Source organism: Orycteropus afer, unplaced genomic scaffold (genome assembly GCF_000298275.1).
Source record: "Orycteropus afer afer isolate SDZICR_OR568_19922 unplaced genomic scaffold, OryAfe1.0 scaffold00049, whole genome shotgun sequence".
NCBI classification, from domain to species: Eukaryota; Metazoa; Chordata; class Mammalia; order Tubulidentata; family Orycteropodidae; genus Orycteropus; species Orycteropus afer.
In genome coordinates, this window is record NW_006921636.1 from 2,395,416 (window position 1) to 2,414,987 (window position 19,572).

Sequence of the window (19,572 nt, forward strand, 5' to 3'; positions counted from 1 at the left end):
ACAACACAAACAAACAGTACCTACGTGTCTTCTTCGGCACGGTCAAGGAATGACCATTCTAGAATTCGAAACGTCCCTTTTGGTATTCTGTCTATGTCCACCTTTTTTTCTTTCTTTCTTTTTTTTTTTTTTAAAGGATCAGAAAAGCATAATAGCAAGTTACATAAAATATAAAATGTTATATAGCAAATAAATAGAGCATCGTGGGGCCCCAAGCTCACACACAGATTCGATAGACTCATGTTGGCTTTTCTTTCAATAGTGTGAACTGAACAAATCATGCTTGGAAAGCAAGAGATGAAGCTGGCAGTAACACATTTTAATTATCATGATCAAAACATGCAAACGAAAGAAGGATCATCTTCATTCGGGCCCAGAGAACCGTTCCACCTAGAGGATGTTGCCCCTCTGTCATCAAAAGCTCTTAGATCTTCTCCCCCAGGGAAAAGTCCCAGCTCAGATACTCTAACTTTTTATTTCATTTCGACCATTATCACGCACGGAAAATCTCCCTACCTGATGGGAGGCGAACCCCAGAGTCACGCCACACAATTATCACTCACACCTGAAAGAAGTTTTTGCTTACAAATCTCTGTGACGTGCTCTGAAAATCTCCTCTTTAAAAACAAACACGCTGACCAAAGGGGAGGTGAGGGCGTGCAGGTGGAGCTATTACTAGGTGTTCATAGAGTGAATTAATAAAAAGAGTTCAACTAAAGCCTGGCATGACACAACCTGGCCTGGGAGGGGCAGAAGGTTTCGTTCAGGTTGGATCCCCAACTTGGGGTGTGGTCTGAGGTGGAGGGCCAACCAGAATGTGAGTGAGGGTCCCTGGCATGTGGATATAGCATGCTGGCAAGGAGAGAAAAGAAAGAGAAAAATATAAAAGAGGAGAGGAAAGAGATATGGTTTGAGTCAGTCTTGCTTATGCTCAATATTTGAAATGGCTAATGTGACAGGTCTGCTTAGGTATTTGACCTCAGCCTCTGTCCTCTTTTCTGGAGGTGACATAGATGATCTGGGCATTGGTGGTACAGGTGTGGGGCTTCTATGATACAGGATGAAATGATCTTGAAGCTGAGGGACTCCATGGGCATTGGCAATGGTATGCAGAAGGCCATTCATTTCTGGGTGTGGGATATAACCACAAGGGCATGCACAAAGCTATCCCTGCTGGAGCTGGACTCTACATTAGTCCAGACTAAAGAAAACCCAAAGAAGAGAGAAGAAAATGTGCTTCTTCTCTTTTAATCTAAATGTCCTGCACAGCGTATTTTTCTGTAATCGCCTTATAGGAAACTGAATGTAGGACATAAACAAAGGGAAGGATTGGAAAGGAGCAATGGCTGAAAGGAAGCTGCAAAAAGAATTCACTACAAGTAACAATAATAAAGACAATGGTTAAGCTACTCATGAACTGGTTAACAAATCTCTGTGTATGACTTGCCCTAATAATCTCCAACCCACATTATGGTGCTCACCTTGTTGTCACTTCTTAAGTCATTAACATTGCTGTGAGAAGGTGGGCTGGAGAAATGAGATGGTGAGAGAAGTTAGTACCTAGTCATTAAGATGAGGTGAAGCCTTGGTTGAGTGGACCTTGGAGGTTGGGCGTGGGCCAACTAAGGGAATATATATCCTGAAGGCCTGAAAGAAACAGTAATCTATGAACATTGTCTCTCTAAACTCATTTGACTATTCCCCAACTGTACACTGGAGAAACGGAGGGAATGACTAAGGACTTATTTCTCATATTCTAGTCTTTCATAAAAGTAAGTCCTACTCCAGCAAGCTACTGTCCTGCTTGGTACTGGGAGACATGATTTGCCTCTAAGCAGACACATCTCCCTTGGAGAAGCTCCTCACAAGGCCTCCGTCCCCATCACCTGGGAGCAAACCCATACCTGCAGAGCTATTCTTCATCCACGTCTGTTACAAACTGTGAATGGTGCTCGGGTGACTTGCTGTGCGTTTTGCTTAGGTGGAGTTTGACTGCATGTTTGCTCACAAATGTCCGACAGCACAACTTACACTTGAACTTAGAGTCTGTGTCCTCTTCACCAGCTATTGTCTCCGGAGACCTCTGAGCCGACGTTACCCGGGAGATCTCTTGCTCTACCTTGCCTTGCTGTTCCACTGCCATGCGGTTCATGTCCTTCATTTGGAAACCTAGGTGAGATTCTAAGTGACTGATGTAGGTAGAAGGGGTTCTAAACTGGGAGGCACAGTCACCACAATAAAAGATGGGGTGGCCTTTGTCCATATTTTTCAGAAATTTGGTCCCGCCTGTTTTTCTAAGTTGGTACTTGACATTGGCCAGCCAGTGGCTGATAGTGGTCATCGAGAGTCCCGTAAACTTTGAGATTTGCATACGTTCCTGTGGGCCCAGGTCGGACAACAGGTACTTGCCTTCTGATGTCTGGAAGAGGCTCGAAGCGAATTGAGCTTGCAAAATCAGAAGATGCTGAGGGTTCCAGTTGGACTGCCGGCCTTTTCTTTTGTGCAAAGTTGAAACTTCACTGGAGACATCCTCAAAGCGCCTGACATCCATTTCCAGCTTCATGGGAGGGACCCTCGAGGGTGCGGCCGGCTTTGGGGTGGTTGCCTTTGGGAGGACTTTGACCATGTCGGCGATGTCAGACAGAGCGTGCTTCTGAGGTGGGGATGTACAGGATTGTGCTTGTGGGGACTCTGCTTTCTTGGTTTTGGACTTGGTGAGGTCAATGGGCTGATCGTTGTTCTCAAAAAGGTAGCGCCTGGACACACTGCCTGGCCGTGTGGAGGCCGGACTCAACACTGGTTTGTCCATGACACTGAGATTCGATTTATGAAACATCGAAATTGTGCTTGAGCTGGGGCTGGAACAGGAAGGAGAGCGCAAGGGCTCTGTGGCTTTGCCCAGGTGATTGTTCAGGACAGACTGCAGGGCACTGAGCGGGTTGATGCAAGGCAGGGCTGAAGTGTGGTTGGTGAGGGCACAGCCATTGCTAAGGGATGTGGACTCCAGGGGCTGGGATTTCTCCTTCTCACCACCCTCCTTCATCAGCTTGTTCTCCTCCTTTTGAGGACAAGGTTCAGCCTTTTTGAATTCTAAAGGAGGTTCACTTTTGGTGAAAGTCTCCCCATCACTGTGGCTAAAAGATGATGCTTCTTCGTGGGGACTTTCTTTCCCATACTCCCTTAAGACTTCGTCTTTGTCTTCCAACTCCTTCTTCACTTGAGTGTATGGGGCCAGGTTTGTGGGCACAGAAACAAGTGGCATGACTTTCCACTTTGGTGCAATTGGCCTTAACTTGTTGGCGAGATTAGGTCGAATCTGCAGTACTTGGGAACCCATAGGCAAAGAGGGCTTGGTACCCTCCGACAGCTGGTAGGCGGCATGGATGCTGGGGTATGCGCTCCAGCTGGGAGCTCCGTTTTGAGCTTTGTTGATGGCTGTGGTGACGGTATTTTCCAGTGACTTCAAAATGTCCCCTCCACCCTTTGAGCCATCTTCCAAATCCTCCTCCCGCAGATACTGGTACTTTGTTGCAGGATCTAAAGGTTTCTGCAGAGGATCTTCATAGTCCTCGCTTTTTGCAACTTTCTCATCCTTGGTGGCTTCTTCTGGCTTTTCTTTCTTACTCTCTCTCCTCACTTCGGTTGTAGAGGCTGTGCAGTCTGCAGCTGAATTACTTGATGGTTTGGGAGCTACAGAATCACTGTTCGGCGCCTCACACAATGACTGCATTTTCTCTACTGCTAGTGGGTCTAAGACCAGCTGCTTCCCTTTCTTGGAGGCCGAGCTGGTGACCTTCAGAAAGTGGCCTGTGACCATCATGTGGGTGGTGAGCTGCTGCAAGGTATCATGGGAGCTCCCACATTCCATGCATTTTAAGATCTGGGACTTACAGGCCTCAAACTGCCAGGTGTAGCTGGCGCCATTTTGGTAGCCATAGCGGTTGTTGGAAGAAAGCTGCAGGTTGGCGTTCTTCTGAGAAGAAAACGAGTCTGCAAAGGATCCTGTGGTTGAATCAGGGGAGCACGGCCGATTGACATCGAAAACACGCTTCTTCGCCGGAGTGACCATTTTTGACGAAATGGTTGGTACTGGCTCCTTCAAAGGCACTTTTTGGTAATGTTTTGTTTTGATCATGTGGACGCTCAAATCTTGGAGGGAATCGAAGGAGTCACCACAAAACATGCATTTCAGAACCTTCTGTGCATCCTCCTTGTCCATATCCTGGAAAGCCCTTTTCCGGGGCTTTGAGTAGCTTGTGGGTCTAAGCTTGTCCTTTTTGCGGTTGTCATCTTGATAGTGACCGGTTTCATTCATGTGCACAGTCAACTCAACCAAGGTGTCGTAGGCGGCGCTGCACTGCCGGCACCTGAATCTGCTGGCTCCTGTGAAAACGGCCCCACACATCTTACTGCTCTGCCGGTACAGCTGGACCGAGCTGAACAGGCTGGGCTTGGACACAGATCTAGAAGGCAAGTTCTGCTGCAAGCTTTTGGACAGAGCATCCTGATGCCAGTCAAAATCACTCTTGTTGCTGCCATTTCGGGTGTCACAATTCCGCCTCTCACTATTGGACAGCTTGAAGCCAAGACCCAGGCCTGACCAATAGGAGTCAGACAAGATGTTGGCATAGACGGCGGTCATTTTATCCATACAATTGTGTGCTTCCTTCGGAAGTTTGGGGTGACTGTTTGTTTTCTTGTCTGAGGCATCTCGGCCGCAGACACTCTTGATGTCTGACACCTGGTCACTGGCATCACTTAACAGGGATTCATTCTCAGCATCCTGATTGGACAAATGACTCCCTGGAGAGTTCTGGTAGCTGAAGCAGCCTTTCTGCTCTGGGCCTGTTTCTAGCTCTTCATCTGTTCCTGGGTCATTGCTGCCCTGAAGTTGAGCTGCTGAACCACTGTCTTCCTCCTCCTCTTCCTCTTTTATTTCCTCCTCTACCTTCAGCTGTTCCTCTTGGGCATAGCCTGCAAAAGAAGAAGAGATGAAGTAACAACAGCAGGTCACATATTCCACTTCAATTTCCCCACATACACTAAGTGCTTCCCATAGCAAACTGCATACGAGTTTCATCTATACTTTTATAAACTGTGAGCACAAGAAACAAGAAAAAGCCAAATGGTGTCTTTTGTGCTGCCTACCATCTTTCTTTTTTCTTTAAATTGTCAGGAGTCATAATTCTTTATAAATGCCCAGAATCCCAAGTTAATAATTTTCATGTTTGAGGAATATCACTCTAATATTTCTGTAATGCGACAGACACTAAATTCATCTGTATGACTTTCAGGAAAGCTAGACTGAAATTCAAATCCTATTAAAGTCATATCTTTATGGTGAAGGCAGTTGGCTAATAAGAAAACGAACACTTGACCCTTGGCATCTTGATGGTGAGGTTTTCCAAGACACTTGGATATATTGGCATATAATCATCCAATAAATCATTTCTGAGTATTCAAAAGTAATTTGGATGCATGGCCATTATATTTTTGATAGCCAATGTCTTTTTGTTATAACATTTTTATTTGTAGAGAGTTGCACAGCAGGAAGAGAGATTATGGAGGATGTGAATAGAGAGCTGAAAAATTATGTAAGCTCAGCAAATACAATGATTTTAAAATAATAGCAAATAGTACTAGAATGGGAGATTTGGGGACTATTCTATTATTCTCAAGCGGGTTTATGAAGCCCTTTCCAGACAAGGCTGAAAATGCCCTCTCGATCTTGTGTCTGTAATTTCAAAGGCACTGTGATTTGTGGGTTCTCATCACAAGATGCCAATTATACATTTGATTTGTAGATGCAAAGTACTATTGGGGATGCATGCTTGCCCTTCTCTGAACGGATTTAGGGCCTGTAATTGCAGAGGGAAAATGAAGGCATGAGAGAGTGGGTGCAAAGGGAATTAATGGGCATGTATCCATCAATGGCAATGGGGATGTGACTATTCACACTCATGGGTTCATTTCTTTACCTGGCCTTTACCAGATCATGTGGCTACAATGCAACCAAAGGAGGACAAAGGCAAAGGAGAGTCAGTCTTACATTTGCATCTCAATGCAATATTTTCTTATCAGTTGCTACCTCTCCTTTCAGTGTCAAGTGGCTATTTGGGAGTAACCATAGAGGGGATGTTACCAAGGGTGAAGTCTGGAAAGGGGTGATCACTCATTGGAGCGCTCTCCTGAGAGGCAGGGTGAGAGGGTTCAAAGAGATGAAGGTTTGTTAGGAATGAGGCAGCTGCAGGCAGAACAGTCCAAAGATGGACGATGAGGAGGAGGAAGAACATTTATTGAGCAATTACTAGGTCCTGGGGCCCCTGGATGATGCAAATGGTCAGTGTGTTTGGCTGCTAAGTGGAAGACTGGTGGTTCAAGTCCACTCATTGGAGTATTGAAAGAAAAGCCTGGTGCTCTACTTCTGAAAAAGTTGCCACTGAAAACCCTGTGGAGCACAGTTCTACTCTGACACACATGGGGTTGACATGAGCTGGGGGTGTTGGCATCAACTCCTTGGCAACTTGTTTACTACGTCCTAGGAACTGTGCTCACCAATATAAGTGCATTCTCCCATTTCTTTCTAATATTTGTATGAAAACCAGACTCAAACTCATTGCCAATGAGTCGATTTCAACCCTTAAGTGACCCCCATTGGGTTTCCAAGGCTGTAAATCTTTATGGAAGCAGATTGCCTTGTCTTTCTTCCCTGGAACAGCTGGTGGGTTTGAATCACGGACCTTTTGGTTAGCAGTCAAAGGCTTTAAGCACCATACCACCAGAGCTCCTTAATATCCATACAAAGCAGGTGCTAGTATTCTTCTCATTTCACATACGGGAGAGCTGAGCCTTCAAAGGTAAGGAATTTGCCTGAGGTCACACGCTAGTATTGCAGAGCTGTGACGTGAACCCAGGTCTGTGTGATGACAGAGTCCACGGTCTTAACCACTAGGCTCCAATCTCTATTGCCAACCTAACAAATAAGAAACCTTTGCAGAGACCCAAAGGTTAAAGGTTAGGTGGTGGAATTTCCTTGAAAATGTTGGTAAATAGATTACCAACCTGGAAGGGAGAATTGTGAGAAAGGTGAAGACCAGCCCCCCACTCCCCACCCCCGCAAGATTTTAAAGGTGTGATTTCATCAGAACAAGACCAACATGCAAATGTTTAGTCCAGTCACTAGTTTTGTGGTTGTATGAGTTATTTCATTACTGCTAGTGTTGTTTTTCCTTGTTCTCCAAGCAAGCTATCAAGTGGATGTCCCAGGAAATTGGTGCTGCTAGTCTCTAGTTCCATAAACTGATATGAAGAAACAAAAACTGCTCAATCTAGCAAGCCAACCTTTAATAGGTGGTCACTACTTGGATGAAAACCCTTGTTTAAAATAATTGAATGACTGAGTTGGACATCCCATCTCCAAATCCCCATCACATTTTCTTTTTCCTGGACAAGTATGTATGTTTGCAAACATAGTCACACCATTCAGTCCAAGGACAGAGTCTATGTTATAAAATTAATAACTGCATTGTTACAGAGCCAAGTACATGCTCCGAAGAATCAGTCAGACTATCAATCAAATGGGTCACTTGTGAGAATGAAATGGGTGCCATTACTTATACACTGGGACAAAAGGCATTCTCTAGGACTTTTGTTGGCAAACTAAGATATGTAGTTACCCTACCTTTGGGCCAGGTGAACACAGCCCCAAAGGAAAGTGCGTATACACACACAGAGGCACCCCGCCCCCCCACCAAGTGAAGAAAACCACAGGGACAAGCAAGAAGGCGTTCTGGGAGAACAACTGGTTAAGGAGGCTGCTGGATTTTATTCATCTCAGAATTTTCAGCGCTTTGCACGTAGGAGGAGACCGGAAGTGCTCACTGTTATTTTGTGTGTGCATTGGTGAAATACACATGAAAGGGAGTGTACGTGGGCATGCACACACACGGGTGCTTGGCCAAGACAGTCATTTTCACACAAGGAAAAAAAGCAGCTCTTTTTTGCCGCTGACATTCGGAAGCTGAGCTTTCCAGACCAGCTCCCCTCACAGACTGCGTTGTCCTTCTAAGTGGATTCCCCAGAAGAAAAGTCGGAGACAGCCAACGCCGCCCCCACCATGCAGATCAACTTTTCTGCTTAATTAGGCATTGACATGTTTACTATAACCTTTACAGAGGAGTAACTCGTGCTGAGAGGCCCTTTTTGTCTGTTTTCCTGTGCGGAAGACGAAGTCTCCTGCGCACGATAAGGAAACATACTGGCCTGCCTCCTAAGGAAAGTGTCAGAGCATCCGTCCCAGGGAGTGTATTTCAACAATGGCTGGGGCTTCCAAGACGTTCTTGACAACACATTTTACTGTTACACAAGGCACACTGTTCGCCTGACTTCGGTGATCCGGTTTACCCCGCAGCGGAGGCGAGTGGGCAAAGGCAGCCAGCATCCGGTGATCTGAGACGAATAACGAGCACCCTTTCCCCCATTCGTTTCATAAGGTTACATCATATGTAAATCTTGGTAGAAGTGTGTAGGTGCTAAGTTTACTCTTATGAATATTTACTTAACAAAAGGAAACCATCAAAATTAGGCCAAGTCCGATAAAGACTTTGTCTTTAGAACCTTCTTGCTGATTCTGGGTTGAAGACCCAACTCCCTGGTAGCAACCTGAATTTCTGGTCTCGTCCCTTCAGATCACTGCCTCGCTCTGGCCACACGTTCCCAGGACAGCCATGCATCAGCGAAGCCTGTCAGTTCGATGTCTCAATGACAGGTCTGAGAGACACTTGGTCTTCCTCACCACTGCCCCTGCTCTAGACCCAGCCACCAACAGTGCTCACTAGGGCGACTAAATGGGTTTCCTGCTCTCACTCCCTTCAGTCTGTTCTTCAAAACTGCTGGAATATTCTTTGTAAAAGATACAGGGTATGCTCCACGGCTGTTTTAACTCCTTCAGACCTGGTGATCTGCTTCCATACAGATTACAGCCTAGGAAACCCTACGGGCAGCTCTACTCCGTCACATGGGGTCACCTGGAGTCAGAAGTGACTCGATGGCACACAGCGACAACAAAGCATGGTCTATAGGAGTCCCTGGGTGGCACAAACAGTGAAGTGTGAAAGGTTGGAGGTTCAAACCCACTCAGAGGCACCTCGAGAGACACGCCCGGAGCTCTGCACCCACAGGGTCACAGCTCTGAGGACCTGATGGGGCACAGCTCTAGTCTGGCACCTACAGGGTCGCCATGACTTGGAATTGACTCTGTGGTAGCAGGTTTGGTGCTATTTTTGTTTGGTTTTTATTATGGTCGACAGAAGTCTGCAAGATGTGGCCTCTGCTTACGTCTTCTGCTTCACCGCCTGGCACTTGCCCCTGATCCCCACGCTCAGCCCAGCAGCCTTCTTGCTCGCCCTTGAACCTGCCAGACGTTTTCTTGACTGTGGTTCTCTGCACCTGCAGGCTGCTCAGCTCTTCCTCTGGACATTCTCATCTTCCAGGGCCCAGCTCAGATGGCACCTTCTCAGAGAGGCCTTTCCTGGCCACCTTGTCTCCTCCAAGTAACTTGAGCACATTATCACTGAAATCTCTTTGAGCACTTACTGCAGTCTCCAGTTGTCCTGCTTGTTTGTCGACTTACTGATTGGTGGTCTCCACCACAAAATGTAAAAATCACCCCACGAACGTATAGTCTTGCTTCTCCTCAAACTCACATCACATCCTGGCACGGGAGGATGAAGGTGAACAGGAATCGTTCCCTGTGGCCCACCTGTCAGCAGGGCCACTGGCACCTGTGATGCATGAAGGCCCTCGAGTGCACTGGGTGTGGGCTATAGCCATCTCGATCAAGGTAACTCAGTAACAAAACCAAAACCCAGCTATCGTCAAGTCCCCCTGACTCGCGGGCCCCATCTACGTCAGAGCAGAGCTGTGCTCCCCAGGGTTTTCATGACTGATTTTTGGGAAGTAAACCACCAGCCCTTACTTCCAAGGCACCTCTGGCTGGATTCAAATGCCTAACCTTCCCGTTTGCAGCGGAGGATGTCAGCTGTTTGTGCCACCCAGCCGCACCCATACATCATTCTTTTCAGAGCAACAGTGTTGCCAGGAATCACTGAGCTGTGGATTTAAACCTCTAAGTGGGAGGACTGCAAATAAGCACCCCGACAACAAAGCAGCAGTGGGTTCTGGCAATATGAGCAGACTTAGGTGTGGAGCAGAGTCGCATGAGGCGCTGTGGAGGGGCGGACTCATTTTGTCGTGGAGGAAAGCCATTAGCTGTTCCGTGACATGTTGCACAAATACTAGGGTGGTGTATTCCCTGAATTCTTGATGAAAAATGGAAGAGTTATCATCGAAGAAATATATGATAAATGCTGTAACCTTTTGACCCTAATAGACTAGTTTATGACCTGGGTAAAATCTGAAATAAACTCTCACTTTTTAGAAATTTTCCTGTAGGTTAAAAGTTGAAAAACAGAGAAATACTTTTTTTTTTTTCTTTTTTTAAATCATCACCTCAATTGTTCCAGAAACCTCCAGTCAGAATGATTTAAGTGGAATTGTGTCATATAGTTCACAGTGGCAGGATGTTAGATATCAGATTTTGGCTAGGTATCCATTTTCGTAGCTGCCTTGAGGATGCACAATAGAGTGTGTACAGTGAGCACACTCGCAGTCTGTACAGTGGCAGTGCAGGTGGAGTTGTGATACCCCAAGGACAACTGAAAACTCCAGAAGCTGATTTCCCAAAACGAAACCATCATTCGACCAAGACCTCATTTAAAAACAAATCTGACGGTGAGAGGATCTTCTGTGGTGGTCCACTTCACTAAATGACAGGGTAAAATCCAATGAGTCGTCCACACTGTGCAAACAGAGGCAAAGGAGCCAGGTGAAGAGTGTTTCTCTCTGAGTTTCAGGAGGTGCTGTAAATGATGACCTGGGACAAGGCATCCTGTCCTGAGTCTCTGCTGTTTTGGTGCCAAAGGCTGAGAAATCTGCTCACATGTGTATGGTAGTAGCACTCATCGGCACTCTGGTTGGCAGGCTGAGTAAAGAGATGGAGGACTTCTTGTTCAAGGAAACTGAGCCACTCATGGCCAGGCCCAGAGTGATAGCTGTGTGGAGGGGATCTGTCTGCTTCTTGTTTCAGAAGAGTAGTATTTTCTAAAGGAATCACTGGGTGGCACAAATGGTTGAGCACTAAGCCATTAACCAAAAGGTTGGTGGTTCAAAGCCACAGAGAGGTGCCTCAGAAGTAAGGCCTGGCAATCTGCTTCCAAAAGGTCACAGCCTTGAAAACCCCATGGAGCAGTTCTACTTTGCATGCGCAGCATCACCATGAGTCGGAATCAACTCGATGGCGACTAACAAGCATGTTCAACAAGTGTGGGCTGGGGGATCCCTGCTGCCATCGACAGAGACTCCGGTGCTGTGAATGCCATGGGCCCCGGCTCAGCCCCTCTGCTGTCCGGAGAACTTATCTAAGTCCTAGGTTGATGCACATTTTCAACAGGCTTCTTTTCATAGGAAAAACAAAATTCATGGTGTTTGGCCATTATAACTGTAACACCGTTCCTAACTCTCACTAACATAAGTCTGGCTTATGCACAGAGATGGAGAGAGGAAGCATGTTTCTTCCAATCAAGCAAATAGAACTCTTTGTCAAAGGCATGTGGATGGACTAGTTCAATGATAGAGGTGGTCATCCTGGGCACCAGAAACGGTCCAGGCGTCGTGTGGGAGGGTGCCGTGTGGACGCATGGAAGGCTTTCTGGACGCCATCTAAAGCAACCAGCTGTCTTTTTCTATTTCCTACAGGCCACTCAGTTAATTGGAATGCTTTGCATGCAGGATAGATGCGTATCTTATAGTGTCTATGTGGAAAAAAGCATGCATTTACTTAATGTACTCTTGTAGGCACTTGGACCATTGTTACAGCTCTTTGGACTATAAAGCTGTTTTCTAATCATGCTTTGTGACTTTCTCCATGTTTTGATCACCAGCAAAAAAGGACTAAGCTAGTTTAAGCACTGGGAAATGGATTCTCGATCATCCCTTCATGGGTCATCTGTTTACTTACATAGGGGATATTTATTCGCTGGCAACCACATGCAAGATACTTAACTGGAGCATTATTGGAACTTTCATCACAGTGGTAATCCAAAAGCCAGTAGAGTAGGTAAGTTATGGAGATGAGTTGGACGCTGGGGTTGAGGAAGAAAGAGGTCATGTAAAGGTCACCCATTACTGGAGGAATACCAAAAACTAAGCCCACTGCCACTGAGTCAATTTTGACTTATGTGACTCTGTAGGACAGGGTAGAACTGCCCCATACAGTTTCCAAGGCTGCCTCATTTTTCTCCTGCAGACTGGCAAGTGGGTTCAAATGGCCAGCTTTTTGGTTGGCAGCTGAATGCCTTAACCACTGACCCATCAGAGCTCCCTCAAGAGGAACACAGATAATTAAGTGTGCAAAGAGGGCCAAGTAAGAAAGACAATCCTCAGTTGCAAAGATTAGTCACAGCTGGCATTCAGCTAGAATGGGGAAGGGGCAGGGAGACATGGTGTGTGTGTGTGTGTGCTGTGGATACCTGAAAACTGATGCCACATCCAGGGAATACAGCTGCCTAGGCATGGAGATGCCATTAGGCCAAGGATTGCCAGATACTTTATTTGTCAAAACCATGCACATGGGATCAAACATGGCTGAGGGCCACTGCTTGCAACCTCTGACTCAGGGGAACTGGGCAGGCCTGGGGTTTGAAGCTGTGGCACAACCTTTTGGCTCTCTTTCCTTTTGGATATTTGACTTCAGATTCCTCATCTGCCCAACCCAAAGAGGAATGACGATCCCAAGTCTGCTGCCTCCGAGGGTGCTATCAGAACAAAGGAGAAAAAGATGAGAAGGTGCAGTGTAAACCCTCCCTCCTCAAAGGGCAGCCTTTGGACCACCAGCTTCAGCATCACCTGGGAGCACGCTAGCAATGCTGACTCTTGGCCCACTCTAGGCCGGCTGAAGGAGAATCATGCAAAAAGATTCCCAGAGAATTAACACATGCACCGAAATATGAGAAGACCCTGTAGCAAGTAGCAAAATGGTTAATCAGGAGGGAGACATCAAGCAACCGACTTCTCTATCCCTATGTTCATCCAAGTAGGTGAGTCCTAGCTTTGGAAAAGAAAGAAACACTTTGGGGATTCCTACCCCTTTCCTCTTGAGAGACTGTTCTGGTTACCTAGTGCCACTCTGACAGGAATATACCACAAATGGGGTGGCTTAAACAGACAGGAGTTTATTCTTACAATCTGGAGGCTTTAAGTCCAAGTTCAAAATGCCACGCTCTAGGGGCTGGGTGAAAGCCCCTCAACCTTGGGGTTCAGCTCTGCCTCCAGGTCCTGGCCCATCGGAGCTAAAGGTGTTTCTTTACTCAGACAGCTGTTGGCTGCTGAGGCTGAGAAGCCCACAGCTGACAAGTAAAAAGGCATAGTCCCGATGTTACCAAACCACACGGCAGGCCATTAATTCAAGTCCATTTAAAGTCCCAAGACTGGCGGAGCATGGCAGCCCGCTAACAATGACACGGCTATATGCAGGGTCTAAGCATGCCATAGGCTAGAGACCATTCCCAAAGCTGCTGCTTATATACGGGAAGCAGACTACATACCCAAAGCAGCTACTCAGCTGCTTGTGGTAGATCTCACCATGGAGTGGATTGCCAGTCTCATCATGGGGAATAACTACCACCAGCTGCCCAGCCAAGTTGACACACAAACACAACCACCACAGAGACCAAAGACCTAAGTGTCTGTGGTTTTGAAATGCCCTCAGTTTATACCGGGAAACATTGAGCAAGAGAGTAACCAAAATGACATTGTGAATCTGTCATCTTGTGTTAAGAATGAACTAGTTAATAAAAAGGAAACCTGGTAGCACAAGAATTAAGAGCTTGGCTGCTAAATGAAAGGTTAGTGGTTTGAGCATAGTGCCTAAGGCATTTGCCTGCTAACCAGAAGGCTGGCAGTTCAAATCCACCAGCCACTCCTCGGAAGGACGGTTGGGCACTCTACTTCCATAGAGATACCACCTCAGAAACCCAAGGAGGGGTTGCTATGAGTCGGATCTGACTTGACGGCAGTGAGTGCGTGAGCAGCCCCTAAGGAGAAAGATGATCTGGTGATCTGTTCTGTTCTGGTTCCCTAGTGCCGCTCTGACAAGAATAGACCACAGATGGGATGCTTGAACAAACAGGAGTTTATTCTTAGAATTTGGAGGGTTTAAGTCCAAGTTCACGGTGCCAGGCTCTAGGGGCTGGGTCAAAGCCCCTCAACCTAGAGCTTCAGCTCTGCCTTCTGCTCCCGGCCCACTGAAGCTAGAGGCTTTTCTTCACTCAGCTGCTGGCTGCTGAGGCTGACAAGCCCAAAGTTGGCAAATAAAAAGGCACAGTCCTGAAGTTACCAAACCACAGGGCAGGCCATTGATTCAAGTCCATTGAAAATCCCAGGATTGGCAGAGCATGGCAGGCTGCTGAACAATGACTTTGCTACATGCTGGGTTCAAGCGTGCCGTAAGTTGGAGACCATTCCCAAAGCTGTTTCTTATATATGGGAAACAGACCACATACCCAAAGGCAGCTACTCAGCTGCTCACAGTAGATTCCACCATGGAGGTGATTACTAGTCTCATCATGGGGAATACTACATCCAGCTGCCCAGCCACTCAAGCAGGCCTAAAGTTGACATACAAACTTAACCACCACATGTTCCCATAAAAATTACAGCCTAGGGAACCCTAAAGAACAAAGATGCCACTTTGAAGACTGAGGTGCACCTTACCCAAACTGTGATCCTTCAACTACCTCACATACATGTGAAAGCTGGACAAAGACTAAGGAAGAGGGAAGAAGAACTGAGCCCTTTGAGCTGTGCTAGTAAAGAATACTGAAAAGACCACGGACAGCTAGAAAAACAAACAAATCTGTCCTGGAGGAAGTGCAGCCGGAATGCTCCTTGGAAGCAGGAATGGCCAGACTTCATCTCACCTACTTTGGTCATGTTGTCAGAAGAGGCCAGTCCCTGGAGAAGGTAAAGTGGAGGGTCAGCGAAAAAGGGGAAAACTGTCAATGAGATGGAGTGACACGGCGGCTATGACAGTGGGCTCAAGCACAGCAGAGATTGTGAGGACGGCACAGGGTAGGGCAGGGTTTGGTTCCCTTGTGCACAGGGTCACTGTGAGTCAGAGCCAACTTGACGACACCTAGCAACAACAACAGGGAACCCCACGGGGCACTTCAGCTCTGTCACATGGGGTTTCTGTGAGTCGAAAATCAACCCCATGGGGCCCAAGCACATCCAGTTGTTGAATGGATAGGATGGCCCACCAGCCTTGGCATAAGGCAGACCTCTTGTTTCTTCGGCTTGCCACTTAATGTGATTTTGGGAAAAGCATTGCAGCTTTCTGAGCCTCCAGTTTCTCATCTGTAAAATGGGAAAAATAGTACCGACGTCATAGGATTGTTAGGAGAATAAGTAACATGAAGTACGAAAAAGCTGAAGGCCTCAGGACTGCCTCCCAGCTTCCCAGCCCCAGTCAAGGCTCTTCGTAAAGGCCACCATCTTGATCTCTAACTTTTCATAGACTGCTATGAAATTGTCGACTTAAGTCAACAGCTGTAGAGGAGTTTTTTTTTTTTTTTTGTATGAGATAGAAACCAGCTTTGAATGTGTCATGCATAAGAAATTAGCTTCTTCTAGTTTGGGGTTTGCTTTTTAATATTAAATCATTTATACAAGGAGACAGTGGTATGTCTTCCGGAAACTTCCATAGAAATGATGTGTAAACATTGACTAGCAAGTTATTAGGTCATTACCCACAATGATAATGTCTGCAACCCTTGAGAAATAAAGTAACCCACTGTTCGAGGGAAAAGGTCTTTGTTGGAGGCCTTGGGCATTGCATTTAGAGAGATGAGTAACGTTTAAAGCAGAAGGTCCTAGCAAAAGGCTTTCTATTCAGCTACCTAGAATTTCCATCTGGCACTATCATTATAGGGAAATGTCCTGCTGACAATTTTTAAAAAAGTAGAGTGAGAAAATATTCATGGAGAAGGATGAGAAAGGACCATGCCATAAGCTTTCTGGTAGCTCTAGTTTAGAAATCATTATCCTCACACCAAGGGAGCCGTAAATCAGGACAGGGGAGGAAGCAAAAGGGAAGAAAGCAGGAACGAAGAAGCTGCACCACAGAATGAGACTGTCCCAGCAAATCCAGATTTCAGCCTCCAGGTTTTCAAGAGGGGCAACTATGTCCAGCAAAATGTGTATGTTTGTTTTCCATGCATTTTCCCTACGTGTGGATAAATAAACACATTCATGAAAATAGAGATCCTTCCAAGACTAGTTGGCATTTTGGCCAAGAAAAGGGACAGTGAGTCATTGTCCAGAGTGACCTTCAGAAAGTAGATAAAGCTAGACTTTTTCAGACACATAATGCAAGTGTATGGAAACAACATCATTAGCACCGCCATCCCCCAGCGCTAGAAGGTGATCTTGTTTCCTTAATGCCTGGCTTGAAGTCAAACATCTTTGCTTTTTGGCAAACGCTGCTCCTTTCTCTGAAATATTTCATGCAGATAATGGATAATGACCACTTCTCATTGCCTCCTCTCGAAAATGTCTAACTGCATTAGCCAAGAACGAACCAGTTTTAACCTGCTTCTTTTGCTAAGTTTATTGCTGTGACCACTTCCCATTAAGAAAGAAAGAAAGAATCCCACTGCACCCTCAGAGGAGCCACATTGGCACCGTCAGAGGGTGATCTGGCTCTTGCTTTTCTGGTGAAAAGTCTGGGCTGCTTCTGGAGCCACAGAAGACAGAGGTGGAGACACGTTCCGTGTCATGTGGCCAGTTCCTCAGCTTCACAAGGATTCCTTGCCTCGGTACCCTTCAATCCTGCTAGTCATGGCTCAGACGTTGGACCTCCCAACTCTTCCGTGTGTTGGGTTCCTCATCAACATGATCCTGTGATCGGTGTGGCTGAGAAGACCACACTGTATGGAACTTAACTGACTCTCATTCTTCCCAATAAGGAGTTGAGCTGTTTTCACCTTGGTACAGACTAGTCAAATCTAAGGACAACCTTGGATTCTCAGTTCAAGCTTTTGTGACAAATTTTTACCCCTTGATCATTCCATCATGCATCTGCTCAGCGTGTGTCTAAACACCTTCAATGCTAAGGAAAGAATCCTGATAGCACAATGGCTAAATGCTAGGCTGTAAGCAAAGGTTCAATAGTTTGGACCCACCTGCTGCTCTGAGAGGAGAAAGATGTGGCAGTCTGCTTCTGTAAAATTGATAACCTTGGAAACCCTATGGGACATTTCTACTCTGTGTCGCAGGGACCTATGAGTTGGAATCAACTCAAGGACCATGTGTTTGTTTTGGATTCTGTTGGCAATGATACAGAACTGAGCCCTGATAGTACAATGGTTAAGCAATTAGCTGCTAACCAAAAGGTCAGTGGTTTGAACCCACTAGAGACTCTGCAGGAGAAAAGAAACTGGTGATCTGCTCTCATAAAGATTACAGCCTAGGAAACCCCACTGGACAGTTCTACCCCGTCCTATAGGGCACTATCAGTTGGAAATGACAGGGCAGCACACAAAGATAAGGATAAGACAGCTTTGAGGCCGTTTATTCCACATTTAAAAGTATTACTAGTTAATATTGAGAGCTCTGGTAGCATAGTGCCAAGGCACTTAACTGCTAATCAGAAGGCTGGTGGTTCAAACCCCCCAGCCACTCCTCGGAAGGAAGATGGGGCAATCTACTTCCATAGTGATACTGCCTCAGAAACCCAAGGAGGGGTTGCTATGAGTTGGGTCCGACTCGATGGCAAAATAACAACAACAACAACAGTTAATATTACTAGCTGACATTTATTGGGAGCCCCTGGGTGATGCAGATGGTTAACATGCTTGGCTGATAACCAAAAGGTTGAAAGGTCAAGTGCACTCAGAGGCACTCAGAAGAAAGGCCTGGAAATCTACTTTACAAAATCAGCCACTGGAAACCCTGTGGAGCACGGTCCTACACTGACACAAAGAGGCTTGCTATGAGCTGGCAGGGACTTGATGGCAACTGGTACTGGAACATCTATTAGGTGCAAGCCTATGTGTAAGAGCTGTGGGGCTAATTTCTTTACATGTGTTATGTTATTCTAAAATTCTGTCTTTGCAGATGATGAAACTGAAGCACAGGGGGTACGAGTCACTTCTTCAGAGTCACACAGCTGAACTGGGACTTGAACTCGAGTCTGCTGGACTCTAGAGTCCATGCCTGATTCCCCTCTTCCCCTCACTCTCCCTATCTAACTCATCAGCCAGAGGTGTCAATTCTACTCCCAGAATAAATCACACTGTGTCAGCTGTCATCCATCTGCCCACCACCGCTCTGGTCCAGGCATTCTCTCTCCTGTGGTGGATGCCGTGGCCTATAACGGGGGCCTTATCTTCCCTTCTTGCTCTCTTCCACCCCAATTGGCTGCAGGGCAGCGAGCCATCTGATAAATGGAGTTTCAGACGGTATGAATCTTCTGTGTAACTCCTTCCAGTCTTCCCCTTGGCTCTCTGGCCATACCTCCTAACCCAGCCTACAGGTCTTCTGATGACCGGTCCTATTTCCATCTCAGCCCTACCTCCATCACTGTTCCCTTTGCTTATGACTCTAAGCCAATGTCTCCTGTCTGTTCTTTGAGCTTACTGAACTCTTTCCTGCCTCAAGATCTTTGAAATTCTTTTCTCTACAAGAAAAGAGTTCCCCCTTTCCTTCTGTCTACGTATTTTTCACATATAACGTGTCCATGTAAATAACGCACACTTGCACGTAACACATACAGTGTGCATAGGAAACCAACGCAGGAGAGGGGTTGAGGTTTGCACAAAGCATATAACCCGCATGTTATGTGCATAAAAATACTTTCTCCTTCTTGCAGTCTCAGCTCAAATGCTCCCCTCTGGGGAGGCCATCCTACTTCCCCCAAATCTCCAACTTCCAAAGTTCTTGTCTCTTTCCACCTGTTGTCATCAAGTTCATTCCAGCTCATGGTGACGCCAGTGTGTCCGAGTAGGGCTGTGCTTCATAGGGTTTTCAGTGGAAGTGGATCATTAATCCTTTCTTCCAAGGAGCCTTTGGGTGGACCTGAACTTCCAGCCCTTTGGTAAGCATCAGAGATGTTCACCGTTTATACTACACAGGCACTCCATTTTCTTTTCTTTTTCACCATTTAAAAAAAAAAATTTGTTGTTGTTGTTGTTGAGAATATGCACAGCAAAGCAATTACCAACTCAGCCATTTCTCCAGTGACATTGACTCCATTCTTCCAGTTGGGCAACCATTGTCAACCTCCTTTTCTAGTTGTCCCTCCCCATTAACATACACTCACTGCCCCCAAGCTTCCTAGTTAATCCTTCAAATTGCTGTTGTTACTTTTATCTCCTATAGATAGTTCTTAAAAGAAAAAAACCCAAAACCGAACTCATTGCTATTGAGTCAGATCCGACTCATAGCGACCCCTCCTTG

The 19,572-nt window shown here is 46.3% G+C and overlaps 1 protein-coding gene across 1 annotated transcript; it reads right to left on the reverse strand.

Moving 5' to 3' along the window:
• Positions 1-1,912: 1,912 nt before the first annotated feature.
• TSHZ2 (teashirt zinc finger homeobox 2) lies at positions 1,913-5,080 on the reverse strand. Its single transcript, XM_007938423.2, has one exon. It carries the CDS (start codon positions 5,078-5,080, stop codon positions 1,913-1,915), a length of 3,168 nt encoding a protein of 1,055 aa, XP_007936614.1.
• Between the last annotated feature and the right edge of the window lie 14,492 nt (positions 5,081-19,572).

Excerpts from the sequence above, each read along its gene's own strand:
- TSHZ2 (XM_007938423.2), bottom strand. The coding sequence starts at position 5,080 with ATGAAACTCGTATGCAGTTTGCTATGGGAAGCACTTAGTGTATGTGGG.